General features: G+C 37.4%; 1 protein-coding gene across 2 annotated transcripts; it reads right to left on the bottom strand.

Annotated features, from left to right (window-relative positions):
• Window positions 1–232: 232 nt before the first annotated feature.
• Window positions 233–23,744, bottom strand: LOC146521653 (uncharacterized). 2 transcript variants are annotated; one of them, XM_085155449.1, is made up of 4 exons: window positions 23,363–23,744; window positions 23,010–23,158; window positions 22,749–22,802; window positions 233–1,626 (listed from the first exon to the last, which is right to left on the bottom strand). In XM_085155449.1, the coding sequence occupies exons 1-4, from the start codon at window positions 23,451–23,453 to the stop codon at window positions 1,402–1,404; spliced, it is 519 nt and encodes a 172-aa protein (XP_085011575.1). In that variant the 5' UTR covers window positions 23,454–23,744; the 3' UTR covers window positions 233–1,401. The 2 variants fall into 2 exon arrangements, with proteins under 2 accessions (XP_085011575.1, XP_085011574.1); XM_085155448.1 differs by lacking the exon at window positions 233–1,626 and adding an exon at window positions 20,373–22,583 and having other exon boundaries at window positions 23,363–23,705.
• Window positions 23,745–25,324: the final 1,580 nt, after the last annotated feature.

Here is a 25,324-nt window from a genome sequence, read left to right as displayed (position 1 = left end):
AGAGTTGAATGGGAAATGTACTCCAGCTGAACATCTTTAAATTCCCGCGGAGTTATTTAAAAAAAGAAGAGTATAAAATTGCATCACAAAGGAAATGTTTAAAATAGAACTAAATCTAAAATGTCTTCTTTGAAAATAAAAACATTTCATATAGCGAGTATATAATAGTGAGTATAATAGCACATCACAATGTCCTTTTACACACATACTTATTTTTCCACCTCCCCTTTTGCTTAACGCTGCTGTGTGTTTGTTTCCTGGTTTCCTGGTGTGCAGAAACAGTCACACTTACCTGAGCTTGTTGTTGTAACTCAGGCTTTCATTTTTGTTTCACAGACATTTCCCTGATCTTGCCAATATTGAAACTAAATGATTTGTGTCATATGCTTACCTTGATATATATAGAGCTGGTTATCTTCTGTATAGCGATGAAAATGTATGCAGTGTTTTCTTACAGTACTGCCTAAGGGAAACACGTTTAATGTGAACAGGATTGTTCCCAGCCCAGAATTCTTTGAAACTCAATGACTAACTTTTGTACATGAAGCAGACTCCGAACTTACATTTACAAACTGAAATTTATCAGATAGATATGATGTAAACCAGTGCAGTGCATTTCCTTAAACTGGGAACAGTGTCTTCCAGTCTCTGTGCTAAAATAGTGCTCAGCTCTTCTCTGTGTGTGTTTTTGGGGTGGGTTGTTTGCAGGTGTGTTGCACTGTGTTTGTATGTGTGTAGATGCAGTAAGACTTTCATCTTAGCTTAACTTTGAAGGTCAGGCTTTCACATTTGTTTTGCAAATAACTTTATTTGCAAGTTTGGCTTTACAGGAACATGCAAAGTGTTGCTGTGAGACAGATGCAAATGCCTTAATGACAACATGAGGAGAAAAGGAAGTGAAGCACTACAGAGTGCACTAAATTATAAATGCAATCTTTAAATATATTTTAAAACTGAACAATTTTGTTTATCTTTACATCATTTATAAATGGGTCAGGTACATTTTAGTTAATCCACTTTTGTGGCTGACTGTTGGGGATATGGCAAAAAAGTTGTATATTTTGAGATAAATATTCTGACAACAAACAGTAACAGTAGCAGGTTAATGTTTTTATTATGTGTCAGGTCATACAAACATTGTTTCCACTGCAGAAATTAAGTAATGGTTGAAAAAAAAAAATCTGAATTCTGTAAATGTATTCCTTAAACATTATCTTTAACACATAAAATCCTCTGGATAATGATAACTAACAGTAAAATCCTAGTTTATTTAACATTGTAAAGAAGAGGGATACTTCAAAAAAGTTAAACCAAACTTACCAAGTACTATATGATAAGGGAACTAAACAGATGCAACATTAGAGAAAAAGGAAATCACTGAGACAGAAGTTACAATTCAGCTTACTGTTCCTCAAGGAATTCAATAAATTTCTTGTATTTTTGTAGATATTTTTCACCTTCTTCTATTTTCCCTCCCAACTGCTCTTGAACCCAATCAATGTAAGCCTCCATTTTCTTCGACATCTCTTTAATGAAGTCCATTGGTAGTTTGTCTTGTTGTATCTCTTGTTGTTCGATCTCAGTCAATTGTTGTTTTGAGTCAATTGCATGTTGTTTGATCTCAATCTGATGGGAGAACATTTAATCAATTTCATAACATTCCACAAACTCAGTTTACTCTTGTCATATTATTTTTTGTCATACATGTACTCGAGTCACTTATTACAGCTCCTAATGCACCAGTATTCTTAGACAATGTTTGTCAAGTATGTGAGAAACATGTACTGACCTTCAGTTTTTGTAGCTGCTGGTGTGATTTCTGATAGATTTCTTTTAATTTTTCCTAAAAATCCAAAGTAAACATTGACATGATTACAGTTACAGATACATATGGCTGAAGTTAATACAGTGTACAGTATAATGCAACAACTACATGAGAAATGAAATAAAATAAAAATTAAGTAATTAAAAAAAAAGATTGCATCAGAAACTGCATTTGTGGTCACTCACAGAGTCTATTAACTTGCAAATTACAGTGAAGATAATGCAAAAGACAGTTTACCAGTTGGTCCTTGTCTATCAGGGCACTTGAAAGACAAACCAGAGACAACAGGGTGAACATGAAGAACAGGCCTTTGGTGCTGCTGGAAACAGTCAGTCCCCTGCTTGAGGCTAGAACTGCTGCCATCACTGTTTGGAGTAAATCTGCCTCTAAGATGAAATTGTACAAGTTTAAAGCACAGTAAGTTAAATAGTAAGGTTCCCAACTCAATGTTTTTAAATTCTAGTGTAATTAACTAAAATGCAACACATTTTTAACATTTAAAATTTTAATTAAATACATACGTTCAACGTCTTAGAATCAGCTTTGATTCAAAGAGTTTTAACTTCTGAACTTACCTGTGATGTGAAAAGAAGCTGGTGAATGAACAAATGAAGAGATGCGACATCATAGTGTCCTTTTATACATATACATGTGTGTGTCATACTGTTTCTCCTCTTGTGAGGAAGCAGTAAGACTTACCTGAGCGTATTCACTTTTGTTTCACAGATATCTGCCTCACTCACACACTACACCATTATGTGTACATAAATTATTGTCACATGAAATGCATAAATGACTACCTGACAGAAAGAAAAAATCAACATGCAGTGAAAACTATGCAACTGTCACGGTACTGGGTCTGCGACTCAGTGTTTTCATGCATTTATAGGGACAATGTCATGGCCTGGTGGCTGATGTGTTGAAAGTGAGGACCCAAATACAGACAAACCAGACGAGGAGGGATGTTGACGAATGCAATAATGAGAAAAAAAAGGCAGATGGACACTAAAAGAGTAATAATCTGAACAAAACTGGGAAAACAAAACATAACCAGAAACATGGAACATGTTGAACACAAGATACATGTAAATGACCCATGATAAACAGAGGACCTGACAACAAACGAAGGAAATCTTATACAACAAATACACATGAATGTGACGAGGGAAAACACGAGACACGAGAGCAAGAGAGAGAGACATCACTGGCTGCGGAAACGTACATGGATACACATGACAGACGGGGCCCATGGAATGAAACGCAGGGAGAAGAACATGAGAACAGACAACACGTTCTCACTCCCAAAGCGTCACATTTTACGCTAGGTGACAAATCGTCAACATATTACGTTTTCGGCTACCCACCACGTTCCTAAATGACGACCTCGGAAAAATGAGGAAATATGAGAACCGTATGGACTCAATCTACACATCTCTTTTTCTTCAAATCGCTTAGAAACACGCTATTTAACATCATTAAAGTCTTGGTTAAGGTCAGGAAAAAGGTTATGGTTAGGGCTAGGGATAAGGTTAGGTTTAGGGCTGGAATACAGGACTGGAACGTCTATTACCGCGGGAGCGTCATTGCACTGGATTTTGGCCATAACCCGCCACGTACCATAAGAACGCCGAAGGTCTCCTTTCGCGTTCCTCAGGAACGCCGCGGGACGTGACAAAACGTCGGCATGTTACGCCTCGGGAGTGAGAACGGTTTCCAACAGAACAGGGAGATGAGACACGAAGACATAACTTGACACTCAAAGGGAAGGGAGTCGACAGACACACACTGGGAGGAACCTGAACAGGCAAAACTAAATAGGGAAATCGAGAACACAAACAGAACTAACTAAAGGTTAATCTCTATATTATACAAACTGGAACATAATACAAAAGGGCAATAAACCCCAAAATGCTGGGTGAAAAACCCAGGCAATGACAAACAAGGCTTTGTAAAGAAGAGCTTTTATGGCCGTGGCAACACCCAGAGTTGACTGCCTTCGTCTTTTGTTTCCCTCTTTTACTTCAGACCTGTCTCTCTTTCTTCCCAATTCTACTGTCCGTTGAGAATGTGCGTGTGAATCACAGTGGTCACAGTATTTTTTAGGTCTTCTGAGTGGGTGACATTCCAACTCAATCAACGAGTTACTGACAGGTGCAGATTTCTGGCATCCCTGCTTGATTACACAACTCTCTTTTTTTCTGGGTTTGCGTGCATGCTTTATTTTCATAGTTTTCTGTGAAGTGAAAGCATTTTATTTATCAGTGAGTGTCACCGTGACATTATGAGGGGGGAAAACTGCATAAAGTTATGCAGAAGAAAAACATTGTAAGTCATGAATAATATTTAGGACATTGCCAAAAGAGGAAAAAAAAGCCTTTTATACTGCAGTTGATGCAGGGACTTTTAAAATTTCTTATTCTGTATATTAAATAAAACTGCATGTATGTGTGTGTGTGAGTGATGTGTTGCAAAGTTAATTATCTGGTGAAACCCTGATATGTTCATCTGGTTCCCTTGTCAGGGCTTACTAAGACACTTCATGGAAATAAGTCATCAGCAACATGTAGCTACATGGCACCTTAAGAAAAATTACTCCACTGCTTCACTCACATGTTCAGCTCAAAATATGAAACAGATTCCCTGACCAATTATCAGTTTGCTATTCATTCTTTCACTTTGGATATTCCCTCAGGCTAACAGGGAATGCAGTAACTCATTTGGTTTTGTTAATCAAAATGGGGATATTGCAAAAATAAAAAATAAATTGTTGGTTTTAATGCAAAGACGCAAAGATTCTCAGAAGTCCCTTTTTGCTTATAAAAAAAGTTGTGACTATACATTAAATCCTAAGACAGCAGGATGTAGAAGGTGAAATAAAGGGTATTACATCATGTGTACATATTGTGCATGGCAACCTTAAACTGAACTAAACTGTTGTCTTTCACTTCATGAGAAACTGTTTTATTTCTTCTTTCACTCTGACGTCGTGTGACAATGCATTGAAAACACATTCATAGGAAAAATGCTTTTAAAAGGTGGTAATAGTAACAGCTCAGAAATATTGTTTTCTTCCAGTTAAGTGATTCAAGTACTTATATGTCTTGTTTTCTTGTCCTTTGGTATTCCAGCCAGAAATTTAACGGAGTTAGAAGTTAGCAGGAAGTTAGCTCGCTAGTTTCCATCTAAACATATAACACGTCATGTTCTGACTGAGAGATTTCTGAAACAAATTCAAACGTACAGCTCTACTATCATTTCCGACATAAATGAAGACAGAAAAATAAACAGCAGTGACATTTGTGGGGTTACTGAAGTTTGGCTAGCTGGTATATAATGATGTGCTACGTGATCACTAGCGACACAGCTATATTAGCATAATTTAAACAGTGAAGCTGGAGGATGAACGCTAACTTTTTTCCACTCAATAAAAGTTAACATGAGGGTTCCCGAAGATTCAGGACAAATGCAATCGGATGGCCCTAACCCTTTTCAGAACCCAGAATATTGTTAAACTAGTTATTTTTGTTGACTTAGATTATGTTTTCTTCTCTGATTAGACTCTTGCCTCCACAACCCCATAAGCAATAGAAAATGGATGGATGGATCTAATCCATGTCTTCAAAGCACTTTGGGTCAACTTCTTTTGTCTTTTTATTTATTCAGTGGGCTAAATATGTTATTTCAACATGTGAATATAGTCTATAGCTGATCCGTCTGCTAAAGTAACTGAGGGATTTCCTTCCTTCTTTCTTCTTCTTTTGCTACATTCTTCTACACATTACTCTGTTTTCTCACTCACTCTAGCCTACACGGGTCTGCTCAGTGCTGTAGGACAGCTAAACAGAACAGAGCAGCAAGGACGGGTTGAGGCCATGTGCACCTGCATGAGAGGAGAGGTGTTTTTGCATAGACATGTCTCCTTTCCGGTGAACGGGAGCAACATACTGAACCCCTATTAGCTTCATGGTTTACCAGGATGTAAAAGGTGTATTGTTAATGCACCTGCGCTTTTGCAAATATGCAGAGTCAACATGTCTGCCTGTAAAGAGGTCTATTGTTTAAGATGACTGGCAGAGCAGAAAAGAAGTATAGTGTCTTTATTTTGTATTATTTGCAATAAATAGTGTTTATATTTCTCAAATTATGTCACTGGATGCTGTCAGTATATTAACACATCTGACAGTGTAAGTCATAGTCATAGTAAAAAACTATTTTATGTCAAGCAGGTAAAAGGGCAGTCCTATTCAAAATTAAAGAGACACAAGTATTGAATGAGAGAAATTACAGAGAAATTATTCCCAGAGGAATTCAATGAAAGCCTAATAAAGGCCTTCTTCTCAGTCTTCTCACGGGGCGACCGTGGCTCAGGGGGTTGGGAAGCTCATCTGTAACCGGAAGGTTGCCGGTTTGATCCCCAGGCTCTCTGTCCTGGTCGTTGTGTCCTTGGGCAAGACACTTCACCCTACTGCTTACTGGTGTTGGCCAGATTGGCCGATGGCGTGATATGGCAGCCTCGCTTCTGTCAGTCTGCCCCAGGGCAGCTGTGGCTACAACTGTAGCTGCCTCCACCAGTGTGTGAATGAATAGTGGAATTGTAAAGCGCTTTGGGTGCCTTGAAAAGCACTATATAAATGCAATCCATTATTATTTTCAGTGTGTGAAAATCTTTGATCAAATTCTTTATTTACCCTGGCTACATCAATCCTGATTTTCTCTAAGAAGACATTAACTTTCTGCAGAAAATGTGCCCTCTGGGGTAATGCCAGAAGATGTTACAAGTACCAGATTGCGGCAACCATGGACAGATATACATGTCGTGAAAACACAGACACAGGAAATGTGGCTTGTTGCTGAATACCACTTCACACTTTATATGCTGTATTTGATCATGTTACAGTAGCAAACATTGCATTCCTCTTTCTTATCTTTCTATATCTCTGAGTGAAATACAGCAGTTGGACCTTTAGCTAGCAACACACTGAGACAAACTGCACACACATAGTTTTTGTGTTAGCTGATGTTTGTTGAGCTAATAGAAACCTTGCATTTGAAATTAGCTGACTTAAACTTTTTTTTTTAAAAACTCACTTATAAAATGAAAGCTAGCTAGATGCTAAAGTACTGCAACTGCAACATATGGACACGTGCAGTTGTTCCAGTGCTGTGGTGAAAAAAGAAGAAAAAAAAAACATCGGCCCACTGACTACAGCGCAGTTTTTTTCTTTGATCTCTTTTTACGTGACATGCCCTGGTGATTAGTGCCTGAACAGGACTGCCTTTAATATGTTACTGTTTCGGCTCAAACTGGTTTGATGTCTGGACGGTTATAGTGATGTAAAATAATAACTCTAAAACATAAGTGCAATAAGCATGGTTTGTAAATGTAAGGAGTGGAAAGTAAATAGATTTCTTTGTGTGTTTGCATCCGTGTGTGTGTGTGCTGTTGGGTGTGCTGCAGTGTGGTCTGTGTGCAGAGGCATTAACACTTAGCTATCTCAGGCTTTCATTTTTGTTTCACAGATTTTAGCCCATTTCACAAGAAGATGCACACACATCTTCATGTGAAAAAAAGTGTGGAAAAAAGGAGGAAAAAAGTGTACAAAACCCCCTCAAACTTTTAAATATTTCAAATGTGCACAAACAATTCTGCTCACCTTTTGCATAATATGTAAATATGCTTTGGATGACAGCTGGGGACGATGCATAAAAGAAAAAAAGTTGTTGAATGTACAGTATATTGCACGAGAGGCAGAAATTAGAAAACATTTTCTGTTTACTAAAAAAAATGTGTCCATACTTTAAGCCAGTGGTTCCCAAACTTTTTTTGCTGGGCCCCCCTTGTTTTACAAGAAAAATGTTCGCGCCCCCCCTCGCACGCACGAACACATCCTCCAACCACACAGACCCATATTTTGCTCCATTGCGTTTATTTTACACCTCAAACATTTAGTAAACAATTAAGCAAATACAAGTAATCTGCAATAAATTACAGGTAGTAAGAAAATAAACTACTAACTCTTTTACGCTACGTCCACACCTACACGGGTATTTTTGAACACGCAGCTGTTTCGTCCACGTAAACGGCGTTTCGAATCACCGAGAACGGAGATTTTTTAAAACTCCTTTTTTGTGGTTACGTGTGGACGAGGAATACAGAGTTTGTCATGCAACGTCAAAGGTATGTGCCTTTTTTCACGTCACGCTGTGTGCACGTTATTGCTTACATGAGATGAATTGCAGAATGGCAGATAGAGACGAAATACTGTTAATCTGACTATCTGCAGGTTTTACACGCTTACATATACACACAGTTACTGTCCCTCCATTTAGAAAGGCAGAGGCGTCACGGTGTAATTATTTTACATGTAGTTGGTTTTTTTTCTATGTAATAATATTCAACATTGCATCAATACATTTTTCAAAAAATCCCTGTGCAAAATGGGTTCAAAAACATAAACAACTGTTGGACGCTGTTTGTCTGTGATTTGAACCAAGAGAACAAATTGTGGCAGGATCAGCCTGATGTTATTTGTATCCCACTGTAACTTTACTGTATAAAGAGCTAACATCTCCAAAATGTCAGGAGTAGTTAGTCATTACAACAAGTGTTTGTGAAATACAAATCAAGAATGTGGGATACTGTTTGTCCGTGATTTAAACAGCCCAGCGCTGCTCCCAACGAAGGGAAAACCAATTCTGCAGGGAGACCTACCTTGGCACTTGTGCAGGTGAAACCAAAGGGAAGATATGCTTCACCATATTTTCTAGTCTTTGGCTTAGAATGAAGTTGGTTTGGAAACATATTCAGCTATGCTTCATTTCCTGCTTTGCGTTTGCGTGGGCGCCCATGCTAGCAGTGTCCAAGCTTGTTGTTTTGGGTTTTTTTTTCCCTTTTCATGCCGCGCCCCCCCTGCAATGGCTCTGCGCCCCCCCTAGGGGGCGGGCCCCACACTTTGGGAACGTCTGCTTTAAGCAGTAAAACAGAGTGACGCTGACATTGTAAAAAGTGGGATAATGGGTATACCACATGCATTCTTTCATTTCATGAAAAACTTTACTCACTGCTTGTTTCTCTTTCATGTAAACAAACCACATTTACAGGAAAACAAGATTCACATGCGTTTGAGGTCCTGTTTCTGCCCCCGATATGTTCCCAACAACCCTGCTTTTGATCAGCTCATTACCCTCTGTGTATTTAAGGACTGTTTCTACAGTCAGACTGACAAACTGTCAGATTGTACAGCTGATCATGCAGACCATTTTCACAGCTAGCAGCACATCAAGGCTTTCACTCCAGTTAAAATATTCCTGGACCTGTTCCTCTCTTGTCCTCTGTCTTAGAAAACCTTTGGTGTTTCAGCTGTTACCTCCTCTTGATTCATCCCTTGGAAAAAGACAATTCTACATCAGATTCCGTGTTCAGTTTGACATCTGAAAGGAATTCTCCCAACCAATCACCGCTTCACTGATTAATCCTCTACCTTGGCTGCATAGGGGCTCATTTCATCATTCGACTCATTCAGTTTTGTTAATAAAAACTGTAAATCTGTTCTTAGCCTGTGTGCTTTTGGGACTCCAGTTCGAGTATAATTATGATAAAATGACTTAACTAAAGACAGGGCCCAGGGGACACTGTGGCAATAAATCAGCTTTTAGGAAATCAAGGAATTCTATTAGAGCAATGGAAGCTGCACTGAGATCCACAGAAAAAAAAAAAGAAAAAAACCCTACAAACTGACAGCAAAGTGTAAGTAAGCATAAGCAACATCCTGCAACAGTTAAAATCTTCACCTTCACCTGCTGCAGCTATATTTTTGGAAGGGTTTGAAGCTATTCTCACAGGTTTTCTGGTGAGCTACATCACTACTGCTTTGTCCTGTGAGACTTATTTATGTTCAGCACTGAGGGATCCAAGGTATAATACATTGTGGGGCAGCGAGATTGGTTGGTACGTGGATGAATTATATTTTGTTTGAGTTTGAGGAAGGGAGCTTAAGAAAGTTGCATTCTGAGAAAGCCATTAAATGAGTGCTAAATGTATATTTGTTTTTTGTTTTTTTACTGTGGCTGAGTCTTCCAATTTCAAAGAGGCTTTCAGCATTTTTGAAGCTGAGACTTAGTATGATGACACAAATCTTTGGGGAGTAATTCTATACAGAAACTGCCAGGTGGCTAAGTTGGGACTCATTAGCAGATGTATTGTCGATCTCTTTTACACCTCTCCGGGTGTACTTGTTCTTGAATGATAAATGAGTAAAACCCTGCACTGTATTGACTAACGTTATCTAAGTATTTTGATTTTTGTTTGTTTGTTTGTCTGTTTTTTACCTTTTTAAAATTTCAAATAACAATAGACTTTGACATTTGTTATGTCTTTCATGAAAGATTATGTGGGGGCATCATCACAGTGAAAAATAAATCACTGATTAGTTTTGCTCTAAAACCTGTCAAACTGTTTGCTAAGTTTGAGATATGCAGATATCATCATTTAACACACCCTTTTTGGCACACTGAATACTTAGCTATACCTGCTGGTATAACAGCCACCCCATTCAGCTTTTCAACCTTTGGTTAATCATGTGCTCACATGATTAACTGTCACAACCGCTTTGTTTTTTTTTGGTTTTTTTTACTTGAGTGACAGTTTCATTTTCCTATCAATACAATCTCAAAGAACATCATAGTCCCATCTAGTAGATAGATAAATTAAATATTTATATATTATATTTACATAATATTTTTATAAGGGAATTGATCCTGCAACATGAAATGCTGGTATTGGAATATTTCAGGATCGCCCCTCACGTCATTACCCCTCAGTCAGTAAGTGAGATGGGGAGGAGGAGAGTGCAAGTGCATCGCAAAAACACATAAATATTACTGACACGTGTAAATGAAGCAGCATCTGACAGCAATTTAAGAGCCATTTGGGAGCCAAAAGAGCCAGCTCTTCTTTGGGAGCCGTGCCACAAGAACCGGCTCTCTGGAAAGAGCTGAACTTCCCATCACTAATGCACACAGAAACACAATGTCTTTGCGAAAAGCAGATATGTCACAGATTCATCACTCCAACCAGAATTCACTGACAAGCAGAGACATTACATGTCTGTGTACATGCTGTCAGGTTATGGGAATCTGTGATTTTTTGTTTATATCTTTTTGCTAAATTTGTTTAACTGGTCTTTAATTAGAGTTCCATTGAAAATTAAAGAGAAAAGCTGCACACGTCAATCAGCAGCAAACTAGTTGTCTTCCATCCGGACAAGCAAAGCAAGCAGTGCTTGCCTTGTCAAATCTAAAAATATACATAAAAAATAATTGTTACGTTCCCCCCGACGGAGTCTAGGCATGCGAGTGAGGGGACCAGTAACAAATGAGTCCAGAACAGAATGAAAGGAAAACAGACAGGTGTTTTTAGTAAATAAAATAGTCTTTATTATAGATAATTGTTCTGTAACAACATTTGCCTTATTGTGGAAACACAGATAGTGTTAGCGAGTAAAAATACGTACGTTATTGAGTTTCATTTTACTAACCACCTAGAACAATATGTGTGATGTCGGGAAGAAAGAGTGTGAAGAAGTTGTTAATGTTTTTTTTTTTAAAAACACATTAGTAAAGAAAGCTGTGACAATGATTGAGAGGGTGGCGGCAGCTCTGACCATGACTGATCTAATAAACATGGAAGTTATTTTTAACTTTGACATTTTATGCATAATTTTCCAATTTTGGTCCATACATGGACCAAAATATTTACTAGAATAAAAACTGCACGTCTAACTGAGCACTTGTATTGAGGTAGTCAGATATGACATAGCTCACAGAATACTGACTGAGATCACAAGAGGGCGCCAAACCATAAGAACCAAACAAACATTAGACGCATTCAACCTACACACAATGTTTGAAGTTTGTCATGTATTGAAAAAAGCCAAGGTTTTCATAATCATTAATTGTCTTATTAACCACAGCTTGGACAACATTAAAGTATCGTGATGTCAAGTTAAGCAGAGTCAGCAATAAAATAAAATGTTGTATCTTTAATCTTATTTATTATCATAAATTGTGAAAAGGAATGGACCTAAATGTATCACCCTCATCAGCTCTGAGACCCTTTTTACAGACAGTATACCTACCATATTTCAGGGCTACATATGCAGAAACGGTAAATATGTGTACATATCAAAACATAATAAAAATCTTCTGGTTGTGTCAGGTTTTAAAATAAGGTAAATCAAAGTCCTCAAACCAACTGTCAAGCATGATGGTGGAGGGGTGTTTCTTTAGGCTTGATTTTGAAGCCACAGGACCTGGCCACCCCAGAGTTGACCATGAATTCCTCTAAAGGATCCCAGAAGCCATCTATCTGATTGGGTCATGCAACAGGACACTGATCCAAAGCACACCAGCAAAGCTACAACAGAATGGCTGAAAAGAAAATCAAGGTGTTTCTATTTCCCAGGGAAAGTCCAGATCTTAACCGAATTTAGATGCTGTGGTGGGACTTCAAGAAAATGAATACCCAGAAATTCCAACGAACTGGAGCACTGTTGTAAAAAGTTGCTGTCGAGCTTAAATACTTTAAAATAATTTTTTCCTCATGTGTTCGTATCCTCCTTGTTGTAGAAAATATTTTTTAACACACCAATTTCTGTTGACTGCATTGTGTATATTGTAGCCCGACACTTAAATGATTTGCAGTTCTTTCAATGTGCAGTGTATCACATCACTAAAAACATTCTAATAGGAAATCCAATTTTTTGAGTTCACAGTTTAGTTCTTTGTTTATCGCCTGTATTCGTGACCAAGCTTTACTGAAAACGTGATCAACATGAGACCTAATGACTCACAATTTCTTTTGCTTCTTTCTTATGTTCTTTGTTTTTCTGAAATTTGAAGAAAGAGGACATGTTTTACTTGCTTGAGTTTTACATACTACAAATAACAATAAATGTATGTTGTAAAGTTCCAACCATTAAAGAGCCTATGGTGACTTGCAGTGACTGTAACTGTTACTGTAATTGTTTTTACAAATAAATATGTATCTTGCTATATCATAAATTGTCACACTGTGACAGTTCACATATTGTCATTGTCATAGTTATCCACATGATCTTTGTTTTTTTTATTTTATTTTATTTCTCCTGGGTGGCTACACGTTAGCTTTTCAACCAAGCAAGCTAGCAACTTTGTAAGGCCCCGCAGATACTTAGGTAAATATTTTATATTGACATAAATACAGATAACTTTTACTTCAATACAAATATTATGTTTAAGCAGCTCCACATTCTTGTTCTCTTTCCGAAACCCAAATTTGGGATACACGGAGCACACCCACATGACATGCAATCTCCACATCTGCATATCAAATGTTAAAAGAAAAAAATTGGATGAATATGTTATTTTCTTCTTGCACTGCTACAATCAGTTCAAGTGCAGGTGAAGAAAAATGGTTGAGAAGTGGAGACATGGACAATACTAGCAGTGTATGATGGTAAAATGTAAATGAATGAACATTGCAACTGACCAATGGCATTGTCTGATCATTCAGTTAACAGTAGCCAAGAAGATAATGGTAAGGGTAAAGGTAGGTAAAAATAAAAATTATCACAAGCAAAAAATAACCCCACAAATAACCTAAATTTGATTACTTCATAATATGTTTATTAATAATTAATAAAGAAAATACTTTTAATGATTTTTTTTTCTGTCAACACACATAACAGACTTTTAAAGCCTTGTGAGAAACTTGAGAGAACAACAGTGGCTTTTATAACCCATTATAAAAAGGGAGCAATTCCAACATTTAATGAGCTTTTAATTGGTGAAAGAATTTACATGTATGTGCAAATAATCCTGTAATTACTACCACATCAAGAGATTGACAAAGGAGGAATTTACCACTTGGTCCTTGGCCCAGATTGCCATGAAAATAAGGCACAGAAGAGATAAGATGAACAGAATTATAAAGACAAACAAGCACTTGATGAATCTGAAGCAAGTTCGCCCTGTTGTTCTGGCAGCTGCTTCTGCCATCACTGTTAGGATTAAAAGAATCTATTATGTTAAGAAAACACCATGTCAATAACGTAAATAAGAAACTGACACATACACACACACACTGGAACAAATTTTAATGTTACACTTTGCAAGCATCATATTTTATGTTACTGATCTTACCTGCTTTGCGACGATCTGATGTGTTGTACTTGTCAGAAGTGGTTAGCGGACCCAGACTTGGACCCCTCGGTACAGTAGATCAGTGGTATTGTTTACTGTGAAGAAATGAGTAAACAACAATCCATAGTGCAAATCTTCCTTCGTGGCACTCTCCCTTTTCCCGTGGTGCGTGGCAATGCGTCAGTGTACAATAAATTCCCCAAACTCCGTGAATCTCTCCTCCAGTCTCTCCGTCTCGCCCTTCCTCCTGAAGACAGCAAACACAAACACAGTTAGCTCAGCTCAGCTCGCTAGCAATTACCCAACAATACGCTTGTAGTGATGGGAATTCCAGCTCTTTTTAGAGAACCAACTCTTTCGGCTCGTCTCTCCAAAAAAAAAAAAAAACCTAACCTGGCTCTTTCGACTTTGTTGCTTTAATTAATTTATTATCAACAGCAATATAAAATTATGCACACAATGAATTACTAATGTAAAAAAATGTTTTTATTTATATATGTTTATTATATACTTTTACTCATTCACTCCACATAAAATTTATAAAATAAATTGTAAAGTACAAAAAACACAAAATACACATAAAATACAAAAAATACAAAAAAACAACTATTTACATTTCTACTTTTAACTATTTTAACTAATTTAATTCAGCCTTTTCCTTTTAAACAAATGTAAAGGAAAACAACACAAAACACTGCAAACCACAACACAATAAAATATAAATCAATATGCAAAACAAAAAGAAGATGCACATTCTCTGTCATATAGGCCTGGGATGATTTTTGGGAGAGTGTTTTCCTGCTTGGAATTGCATACATAGGATTCAGTGCATGAATAAACTTTCTGAATCCTTTAACGCCCACAACTGAAAATAGTTGGAAATCAAGTGTAATCATTTTTGCTTTGTCAACGGAGTTCTGTCTTGCCAGGGTTACAGACTTCTGCAAAAACTAATAGAGCTGTGGTTTGGTTTAGGTGGTGGTATACTGCAAGATTCTGTAGATGCAGCAGCAGCAACCGTTGCAGTAGACACACTGGCATCTTTATTACTATCAAACTCAACTGACTGCATTTTATCTTCCTATTGCACTGATGGGTGGACAGTTCTCAGGTGCCTGTGCAGGTTGTTTGTGGAGCTGGCTCTGTATGATAACCTTTTCTTGCAGACTCTACATTCTGCCTATGTATTGTCAATAAAATTGAAATGGTTTCAGATTTTGCTTCTTTTCTTGGTGTCGCTATTTTCATTACTATATCTTTCTAATGTGATGATGTTGTCTCTTGTTGTTGCTCCTGGATCTCTTTCTCTCCCTCTCCCTCCTGCTCTGTTTCTGTGCTACTGTGAGTGTAACTACCGCCCTTCCAGGGTTAGAGCCAAGAAAGGACAAAATTATTTCTTGGCTCTAACCCTGCACAGTATGAAAGAGAAGTTCTGCAAATACGGAACATTTAATACCAGAGACAGATGCTACAATTCATCTTTATGCTTTTCTGTGTTAATATTGCCATCACGCGGCTTAGTTTCTGTTCACTGTCCTTAATATCTGCAGCTGTTGTCTTAAAGTACTTATTTATACACTTCTTGCTGGCTTCCAGAAAAGTCTCTATGTCATCCATTAAATCCAGCATTGGTGTAAGCACCGATGTAGGAAAATTCAATGACTTCAAAAATTCAGACATAGGATTCAAAACACATTTAATATCATCAAAATTAGCTGGAATGTAGGCTCTGTCCAGATTATTTTCAGCCTGGAGCACAAAAATAAACCAAACTAATGTAACAAAATATACAAAAACATGTAGTGGAAAGAGTGCAAAAAAAACTTCGATATGATGTGAGTTTTATGTAGCAGTTATAGACGTTCCCAACATTGATTGAGCACCTTCCTACTCATTGTTTCTTGTTGTGGTTTTTGAATGTTTGCTTTAAGTTTCTCCTGCAAAACCAGAGAAAACATGCAAGTATGTCAGCAACAATGTCAGCAAACATGCGCCTGAAACATGTGATTAGGACAAAAATACAAATTTTAAAAATAGAAGATGAAAGAAGATGAAAACGCATCCATTAATGCGACTGTCACAATTTGAGTGTAGTAGTACACAATTTAAGTGAACTTTAAACTTATTGTTTAAAAAGAAAAAAGTTAACAATCATTTTACCAGTTGATCGTTGTTTATCATTGAACTTGAAAAATGGACCAGACACAGCAGAGTCAAAATCATGAATGAGCCTTTGGCAGTTGTGACACCACTCATGGCCAAATGTGCTGCTGCCATGAAAGTTTCTGAAACAGCAGAAAGTATAAATAAAGATTTAAGGAAGGAAGTTATAAAATGGACTTTCTAAATTTAAGTAGAGATGTTGCATGAAAATCTGCCTGCAATATTTCCTCATGGAGCAATGTTGCTGTTCTTTCCTGCTTTTGACAGGAGAATGGACAGGAGTTAAATGAAAATCTGTCCTTGTGGTAAACCTAACAAAATTTCCTTGTGGTACAGTGTTGCTGTTCTTACCTGCTATTGACAGGAGAAGTGAAGAATTGTAACATGAGGGACTGACGCACACACACAGTGTCACCTCCTACTTGACAAGGCTCAGCTGTGGGTGTGTCAAACTACCGCTTTAGTTTTAATTCCAAGAAGTCACATTCTGCTGTTTTGCATTACATGAAAATACCAAAATTCAAAAATGGAACAAAATGGCAGAAACATAAACCAAAATAGGTGTTTGGGTTCATGTTTCTTTTTTTTTTTTTTTTGGGGGGGGGGGGCATATTTAACCTGCCAACCTGTAACAGACAGCTAGTCATGGTTATGCACATGATTCCTTCACTTTCTGTTTCACCAGTGTTACATCCCCCAGGAGGATGTCTCTTCTCCCTACTAACCCTTTGTTTTGTCTAGGCTCCACCTCCTCTGTCCTGATTGGATGCTGCGCAGAGTCCGGCTAATTGGTAATCAGCAGAGCACTACTTAATAGTGATGGGTCGTTCGCGAACAAAATGGCTCTTAGAGCCGACTCTTTGAAGTGAACGACGCGAGCCGACTCCTTATTGGGAGCCGTGAGGTTTTTTTTTTTTTTTTTCCCTCTTTCTCTCACCCTCTCTCTCGCCCTTTTTTCCTGTACTTTGCGCTGGGCAGAGGGGGGAGGGGCGTTAGTTACACTCGCAGTAGCACAGGAACAGAGCCAGAGAGAAAGAGAGCGAGGGACAACAACGTCACATTAGAAAGGTATAGTAATCATCCACTATTTTCAGTTGCAGATGATAAAGGATTCAGAAATCCTGCAGGCCCATATGACAGAGAATGTGCATCTTCTTTTTGTTTTAATATTTTAATTTATATTTAATTGTGTTGTGGTTTGCAGTGTTTTGTGTTGTTTCACGTTAAATTTGTTTAAAAGGAAAAAGCTGAAAATTTAAATAGTTAAAAGTTTAAAATGTAAATAGTTGTTTTTTGTATTATGATTTATTTATTACATTTTATGTGGAGTCAATAAATAAAGTATATTTATGGTGGACCTTAGAGACAAAGCACGTACAAACTCCTAAGCATGTACAAACTCCAAAACACGTACAAAAGACAACAGAAGTGCTCCAGGTTTCTAGGGCGCAGTGTTGAGCTTTTGTTACCTAGTGGCTACACAAGCCAGGAAGTATCAACAACCGGATTTGGTGTGTGGTAGTAACAGGTAAATGAACTTTTTTTTTTTTTTTTTTAAATTATTTGAATAAATATGAGTGCTTGTCTATAAATACACAAACAATACACACATGTTTTCAATTGTGTAATTTAAGTGATCTGGGTAGCTCTGTTTTGGAAGTTCAGTAAACGCTAGAAATGTGTTTTGGAGTTTGTACGTGCTTTGTCTGTAGGGGCTATATATATCATATATAAATAAAACCACTTTTTTTACATTAGTAATTCCTTTTCTGCATAATTTTATATTATTGTTAATGATTAAATAATTAAAGCAACAAAACAACCTGAAGAGCCGGTTCGGAGCCGAAAGAGCCGGATCTCTAAAAAGAGCCGGAAATCCCATCACTACTACTTAAGGCCTGTGCAGCTGTGCTTCTGTGCCCTCTGGCCATTTTGGTTGCCATACCTGTGCAGGCTTGTATGCCTTTGTAACTTGTATGAGCATTGTTGTTTTCATGTTCAGACTGCTTGTAGGGAAGAGCTGCCTTTTGCTTTGACACCCTGTTTTCTCCTGTTTATGTGTTGTTAGGTAGGTTATGGTTATAGGTTGTATATTGTTTCTTTGGAGTTAGGTAAGTTTCTTTTATTTCTACATCAGGGATGTTTTGTTTGTTATGTTGGCCTTGGCTCTCCCTGACGTTATACCTCAGTCTGAACCCAAATCTCATCACCAGCATTAAATTAAACCTTCTACACTTACCATCTTGGCTCCTCCTTCTCTATCCACCTTTATGTTCGTCCCTTCAACCCCCTAGACTAGCCAGGGGACGTAACACCAGTGTGGATATGATATAATTTACTTAGGCTAGGCCACATTACTGTTCTATTGAGCAGTTGAAGTTCAATAGAAGTGTGCAAACAACTGAAGATCTATATTAATCAAAAGAAGATACAAAGTAAAAGGGAACACAATTAGATAACAATATGCAAATCCAAGTTATTAAGAAGCAATATGAGCCACATACACAAGTCAGGTACCTTTTTAAAAAAAAAAAAAAAAATGTTAATAATACCCGGAGTACCGGTATAGTACGCAAAATGCAAAAATAGCAGTTTCCCAGTGAGAACTGTATAGATAACATATTGCTGCCATTTCCTAGACTAAACCACACAATGTTTTTCATGTCTAATGATGAGATCCAATGACGAGTTCTATAATTTTGCAGGGCAAAATGATAAACGAAACTATTTCAAGAGTGCAAGAGTAGAGGCAGATGAATGCCCATACAGTACCCTCCATTATGTCTGGGACAAAGACATCACTAGAAACCAAAACAAAGAAAAAATTGCTTCACATATTTGCAAATATTTGCATATTTGTCTTTCTTCCACATGTTAATGTAATCATGCTGTGAACATGTGATGCCAGTGACACCACCTCTGTATTCAGAAAAAAAAAACATAAACTGACTAAACAAAGTTTTATCTGTGTTCAATGCCAGTTTTGGATCATTAAGGACATTAAAATAATGTTGCACAGTTTCAGCAACAAAAAAAAAAACAAACAAATCACAGTTCAGGAACAGTAAAAACAAAATAAACAAATGTCCCATCCAACTCCTTAATCAAAATAGTAATCAAAACAAACAACCAGCCAGATATTGTGCTTTAATAATGTCTTTCTTTTAATGAAATTAGACAGAAACCTTTTAGACATAAAGTTAATTCCACTGAGTTTTAGCCATCCTTTCTGTCTAACGGGATCTTGGTTTTGTCAATGATGTCATGAAGTGCAAGCAGATGAGGACTCAAACACAGACTTCACAGAGGCAAAAATGGGAACTCAAAAAGGCATGAAAAATGGTACAACTAATGATGAACTAAACTAGACTGGGAAAATATATGCTAAACTTCACAGACAGGCACACAAGGGAACACACAGCATGAGGGACGACGCGACATGGAACAAAGGGATACTCTGACATAAATACACAGAATGAGGGAAGTGGAACCACACAGGGAACGCAGCTCAGGACAATTACTCATGACAGCACGGGGAGGACACGAAACTGAAAATCCTGACACCAAGATGCAGACCTTAAACATAACACAGAGAGTACACACACAGAGGGAGGGAGAGAGAGAGAGAGAGAACATGATGAAAAGAGGAAAACAGAACACAAGGAGTGGGAGCAAAGCGCAATAACTCACATCACTATATATACAGTCACACAGAGGGAGACACAGAGGACAACACAGGGGGGAAATCTGATATACACCACTGAACAGAAAACGTAGGGATCTTCAGAATACAAGTGAACTTAATAGAGAATGTCAAAACTGAAAATATCAGGTCAGAAGTCCTGGGACCATGACAAATGAAGTGACTCAAACTATTTGCTAAAGTGTTGGAAAATCCTCTGAAAATGATGATGTCTTTAAGAGTTTTCGGCCAGATTGGAGATATTGTAGTTTTTTTTTTTATCAAGTTCTCTTGGAGTGGTTGCTTGTATGTACTCATATTCTGCCTATTTTTTTAAAATCAAAGATCAAATTTACTTTTACAGTGTGTTGTGTTCTTAAGGAATCCTTCTAGTCCTGTCCATTCACTTATGCAATGTCTTCTGCAGAGTAAAGTCATTTTTTAAAGCTGAAAATATGAACTCCAGTTGCATTTTTAGCAGACTCAGGGGCTGAATAATTATGCACACCCCACTTTTCAGTTATTTATTTGTAAAAAATGGAATGTATGATTTTTGTTCCACTTCTCACGTGTACACCACTTTGTATTGGTCTTTCACGTGGAATTCCAATAAAATTGATTCATGTTTTTGGCTGTAATGTGACAAAATGTGGGAAAGTTCAAGGGGGCCGAATACCTTTGCAAGCCACTGTATGTCTAGACAGCACGCAGCAGTGCACCTGATGATGTCTAAAAGACGTCGAAGCGCTAGTGGAGTTTTTTAGATAAACTGCAAAATAAATTTCCCTCATACAGTCCCGGTAATATTTCTTATAAAGACGAGGCCTTATTTCTGTACCATTATTTAATTCCAGAGGTTTTTGAGGTTGGTTTTTTTGCCCTTGTTTACTTTTAAAAGCCTATATGACATTTTTGTTTCACCATTCATTAACCGCACAGAGAAGGCATTGTTTAAATGTGTTAAAATTTTCTATTTAGCAAACAGTATTATTAAAGTTCTTCATGAATGGGCCAAGTGTCCTCTTTTTTGGAAATCAAAATATGGTCACCCTAACATGAAGAAGACTCCCAACTTATATTTGCAAACTGAAATTTGTCAGATAGATATGATTTAAACCAGTGCAGTGCATTTACTTAAACTGGGAACAGTATCTTCCAGTCTCTGTGGTGCTCAGCTCTTTTGTGTGTGTTTTTGAGTAGGTTGTTTGCAGGTGTGTTGCACTCTGTTTGTATGTGTGTAGATGCAGTAAGACTTTCATCTTAACTTAACTGTGAAGCTCAGGCTTTCGCATATGTTCTACAAATAACTTTATTTGCCTGTTTGTCTTTACAGGAACATGCAAAGTGTCGCTGTGAGACAGATGCAAATGCCTTAATGACAACATGAGGAGAAAAAGAGTGAGGCAGTACAGATGCAATCTTTAAATATATTTTAAAACTGAACAATTTTGTTTATCTTTACATCATTTGTAAATGGGTCAGGCACATTTTAGTTAATCCACTTTTGTAGCTGACTACTGGGGATATGGCAAAAAAAGTTGTATATTTTGAGATAAATATTCTGACAACAAACAGTAACAGCAGTAAGTTAATATTTTTATTATGTGTCAGGTCATACAAACATTGTTTCCACTGCAGAACTTAAGCAATGGTAGAGAAATCTGTAAGTTCTGAAAATGTATTCCTTAAACTTTATCATTAGGGCTGTTCGATATAACGATATATATCGGATGACTATATAAAAACGTCTATCGTTTCATTTTACGCTATCGTTTGTTTCGTGGTGTTGCAAAATAAACTTTAAAGCAATATTTTTTCATCATTTTGATGGTCACTGTAGTGGCTATATTAATTTCTTAAAGTTCTCTCTTTCTCTTATATTTAATATAACCACAGTACGGACGGACAAGCGCCTGTTTTTATGCGTTGTGGTTAGCAACAACGACGGTAACAGCATCGCGTGTCCGAGCAGATTATTTACAGATGAGAATTAAAAAAGAGCCGTCAGGTGCTAAAAAATAGACCTTAGACTAAAACGTTAGAACAGGCTTTTCTCCGCAGCACGCCGTGTAATAAATACTCACAAAGAAAACGGCAACCTTTATAACTTATGTCTAAAAATTTATAGTTTCACGCATCGGTTAAAACACTCGACTCCAGCTACATGACGCGCAGCTGGAAACACTTCCCGCAAGAGAAGCCGCCCGAGATTCACAGAATTTACAGAAAATGTTACATTTTTGTGATTTGTATCGTTATCGGGACGATAGAATTCTCATATCGGGATATGAGATTTTGGTCATATCACACAGCCCTATTTATCATTAACATATAAAATCCTCCTGAAAATGATAGCTAATAGTAAACTCATAGTTTATGTAAAATTGTAAAGAAGGGGGACACTTTTAAAAAAGTTAAACCAAACTTAAACAAGTACTATATGATAAGGGAACTAAACAGATGCAACATTAGAGAAAAAGGAAATCACTGAGACGGAAGTTACAATTCAGTTTGCATTTCCTCAAGGAGTTCAATAAATTCCTTCTGTTTTTGTAGATTTTTTTCACTTTCTTCTATTTTTCCTCCCAACTGCTCTTCCTCTCTATCAATGTAAGCCTCGGCGTCCTTCAGCATCTCTGTAATGAAGTCCATTTGTTGTTTGAGCTCAGTCACTTGTTGTTTGAACACAGTCACTTGTTGTTTGGAGTCAGTCACATGTTGTTTGAACACAATCTGATAGGAGAATATTTATAATCAATTTCATAACATTCCACAAACTCAGTTTACTCTTGCCACATTATATTTTGTCATACATGTACTTGAGTCACTTATTACAGCTCCTAATGCACCAGTAATCTTAGACAATGTTTGTCAAGTATGTGAGAAACATGTACTGACCTTCAGTTTTTCTAGCTGCTGGTGTGATTTCTGATAGGCGTCTTTGAATTTTTCCTGAAAAAAACAAAGTAAACATTGACATGGTTACAGTTTGGGAGATACGTATGGCTGAAGTTAATATAGTGCATAATGCAACAAATGCACACAAAAAAAAATAGGTTATTAAAAATAAAAAAAAATCATCAGAAATGTTATTTGTGGTCTCTCACAGAGTCTATCAACTTGCAAATTACAGTGAAGATATCGTAAAAGACAGTTTACCAGTTGGTCCTTGTCTATCAGGGCACTTGAAAGACAAACCAGAGACAACAGGGTGAACATGAAGAACAGGCCTTTGGTGCTGCTGGAAACAGTCAGTCCCCTGCTTGAGGCTAGAACTGCTGCCATCACTGTTTGGAGTAAATCTGCCTCTAAGATGAAATTGTACAGTGTAAAGCACAGTAAGTTAAATAGTAAGGTTACAAACTGAAGATTTTTATATTCAAATGTCATTAGAATGTTACATTTAAAAATGTACAACATGAACTGAAATGCAACACATTTTAACACTTTTGAATAAATTTGTTCAATTTCTTAGAATCATCTTTGATATTAGTTTTAATTTCTGAACTTACCTGTGATGTAAAAAGAAGCTGGTGAATGAACACATGAAGAGATGGGACATCGAAGTGCCCTTTTATACATTCTCCTGTTTCCACCTCCCATTTTGCTCAACTCTGCCAGGTATGCGTCTGCATGTTTTTTAGGTCTTCTGAGTGTGTGGCACTCCAACACATTCAATCGGTTAATGATAGGTGCAGATTCCTGGCATCCCTGCTTAATTGCACAACTGGTTTTTCCTCCTTCACTCTTTCACTTTGGATATGCCCTCCCCCCAAGTGACTCACTTGGTTTTAGTAATAAAAATGACTGGAGATATCGCAAAAAGAAAAATGACATTGTTGATTAAAATGCAAAGATACTCAGAAGTCCCTTTCTGCTTATAAATAAAATTGTCACTATACATAAAACCCTAAAACAGTAGAACATAGAAGGTGAAAAAAAGGGTCACACCATACCCATATGGAAAAGAAATAGAAAAAAACTTATAAAAGACTTGCATAAGATGTGGCCTACTTCATATAGTGAATCATATAAGGCTTATATGATTTACTCATGAAAGTGGCCACTTTCTCATTACTTTCATATATTGTTTTAGTAAGTATCCAAAACATACAAGTTTCATTTATATACTTTTTTAAGGGATCTTATCTTATCTGTTTTCACTCTTGTATGCTTTTCATACAAGTTTCACACAAGACTAGGGATGGGTATCGTTTACGTTTTATCCGATACCGGTGCCAAACCGGTACTTTTGAAAAGTGTGCAAAACCGGTGCTTAAAGAATGGAGAACACAAACTTTGTCCAAAAACCAAAGGTTTTTTGTAAAAAGATAACAATGTTAGCCTTTTCTGCAGCTATGGGGCATATATGATATCACTCTTGGCTGGAAGCAGTGCTTAAACAATGGAAAAAAAAACAAACTTTGTCCAAAAACCTCTCATGTTTAACTGTTTTCCACTTTTTCTTTGGTCATTTGAGTCTTTTTGGCCAGGGTGAAGGGAGTATCTGCCATCAAACAAGAAGACAGCCGCATGTAACTACGACGGTGTTTGCTAGTTCACCTTACATGCATTAATGTAATAACATGGTTAGCCTACTCAGCGTAAATTACACACGAACAACATTAAGCTACTCACGCAGAGAAGAACGGCTGCTGCTGCCATCATCATCCTCATCATTTCTGCTACACTGGCAGGGCTAGGGGCCAGGACTCTACTCTTCGGGTTTTTGGGGGATGTTGCTAACTCTGGGTCCGATAACAGGCACCACATCCGCAGTAGATGTGCTCGGTGTGAGGTCTCGCAGCAAGCTATCAAATACGGCGCATTTCTCGGCTTTAAAAAAAAAACGCTATGCGTTGCCAGGTGTTTCATCAGATTTGAGGTGTTACCTCCTTTGCACAGTATCAGCTTAAAGCACTTGTTGCAGGCTGCTGAGTTTGCATATTTTGCTGTGAAGTACAGCCAGACTTTTGACCGCTTCGCCTTGGGCATTTTTAATCTGTAGCTCTGCTCTAAAAGAACGTACGTACCTGGGCCCGCCTACTATCCTTGGAAATGTAAAATGATTGGCTAGAATCTAAAGTGTATCACAGCTCAGGAAAAAAAAGCACCAAAATAAAGCACTGAAATGTGCGCTGCTTTCGGTCTCGTTACTACCGTTTATGATGGCACCGGTGCCATCATGGCACTGGATACCGGTACCCATCCCTACACAAGACAGATACAAACTTTATAAGATTTATATATATCTTTTCCATATTGTGCATATGATCTTCAAACTGATGACAATACCTTTTGAGATCACATTCTCCTGAACTGTCCATCAAAGTGAGAAACACTCCAAAAATCAAAAGTCAGTTGATTCAGAAGGATTCAACCTTAAGAGCAGAGAGTTACCGAGCATAAACCTGCTGAAGCAAATGGTGGAGACCCTGTAGAGGCTTGGGACTGACGACAGTGACGAGGAGCCT

Source organism: Neolamprologus multifasciatus, chromosome 3 (assembly GCF_963576455.1).
Source record: "Neolamprologus multifasciatus chromosome 3, fNeoMul1.2, whole genome shotgun sequence".
NCBI classification, from domain to species: Eukaryota; Metazoa; Chordata; class Actinopteri; order Cichliformes; family Cichlidae; genus Neolamprologus; species Neolamprologus multifasciatus.
Note: the sequence above shows the minus strand (reverse complement) of the source record. Positions and strands in the feature narration are given on the sequence as shown.

Coding starts and splice junctions, on each gene's coding strand:
- LOC146521653 (XM_085155448.1), bottom strand. CDS start 23,453: ATGGGAGGTGGAAACAGGAGAATGTATAAAAGGGCACTTCGATGTCCC. Junction 23,159..23,362: donor AGCTTCTTTTTACATCACAG/GTAAGTTCAGAA, acceptor ATTTCATCTTAG/AGGCAGATTTACTCCAAACA. Junction 22,803..23,009: donor TGATAGACAAGGACCAACTG/GTAAACTGTCTT, acceptor TGTTTTTTTCAG/GAAAAATTCAAAGACGCCTA.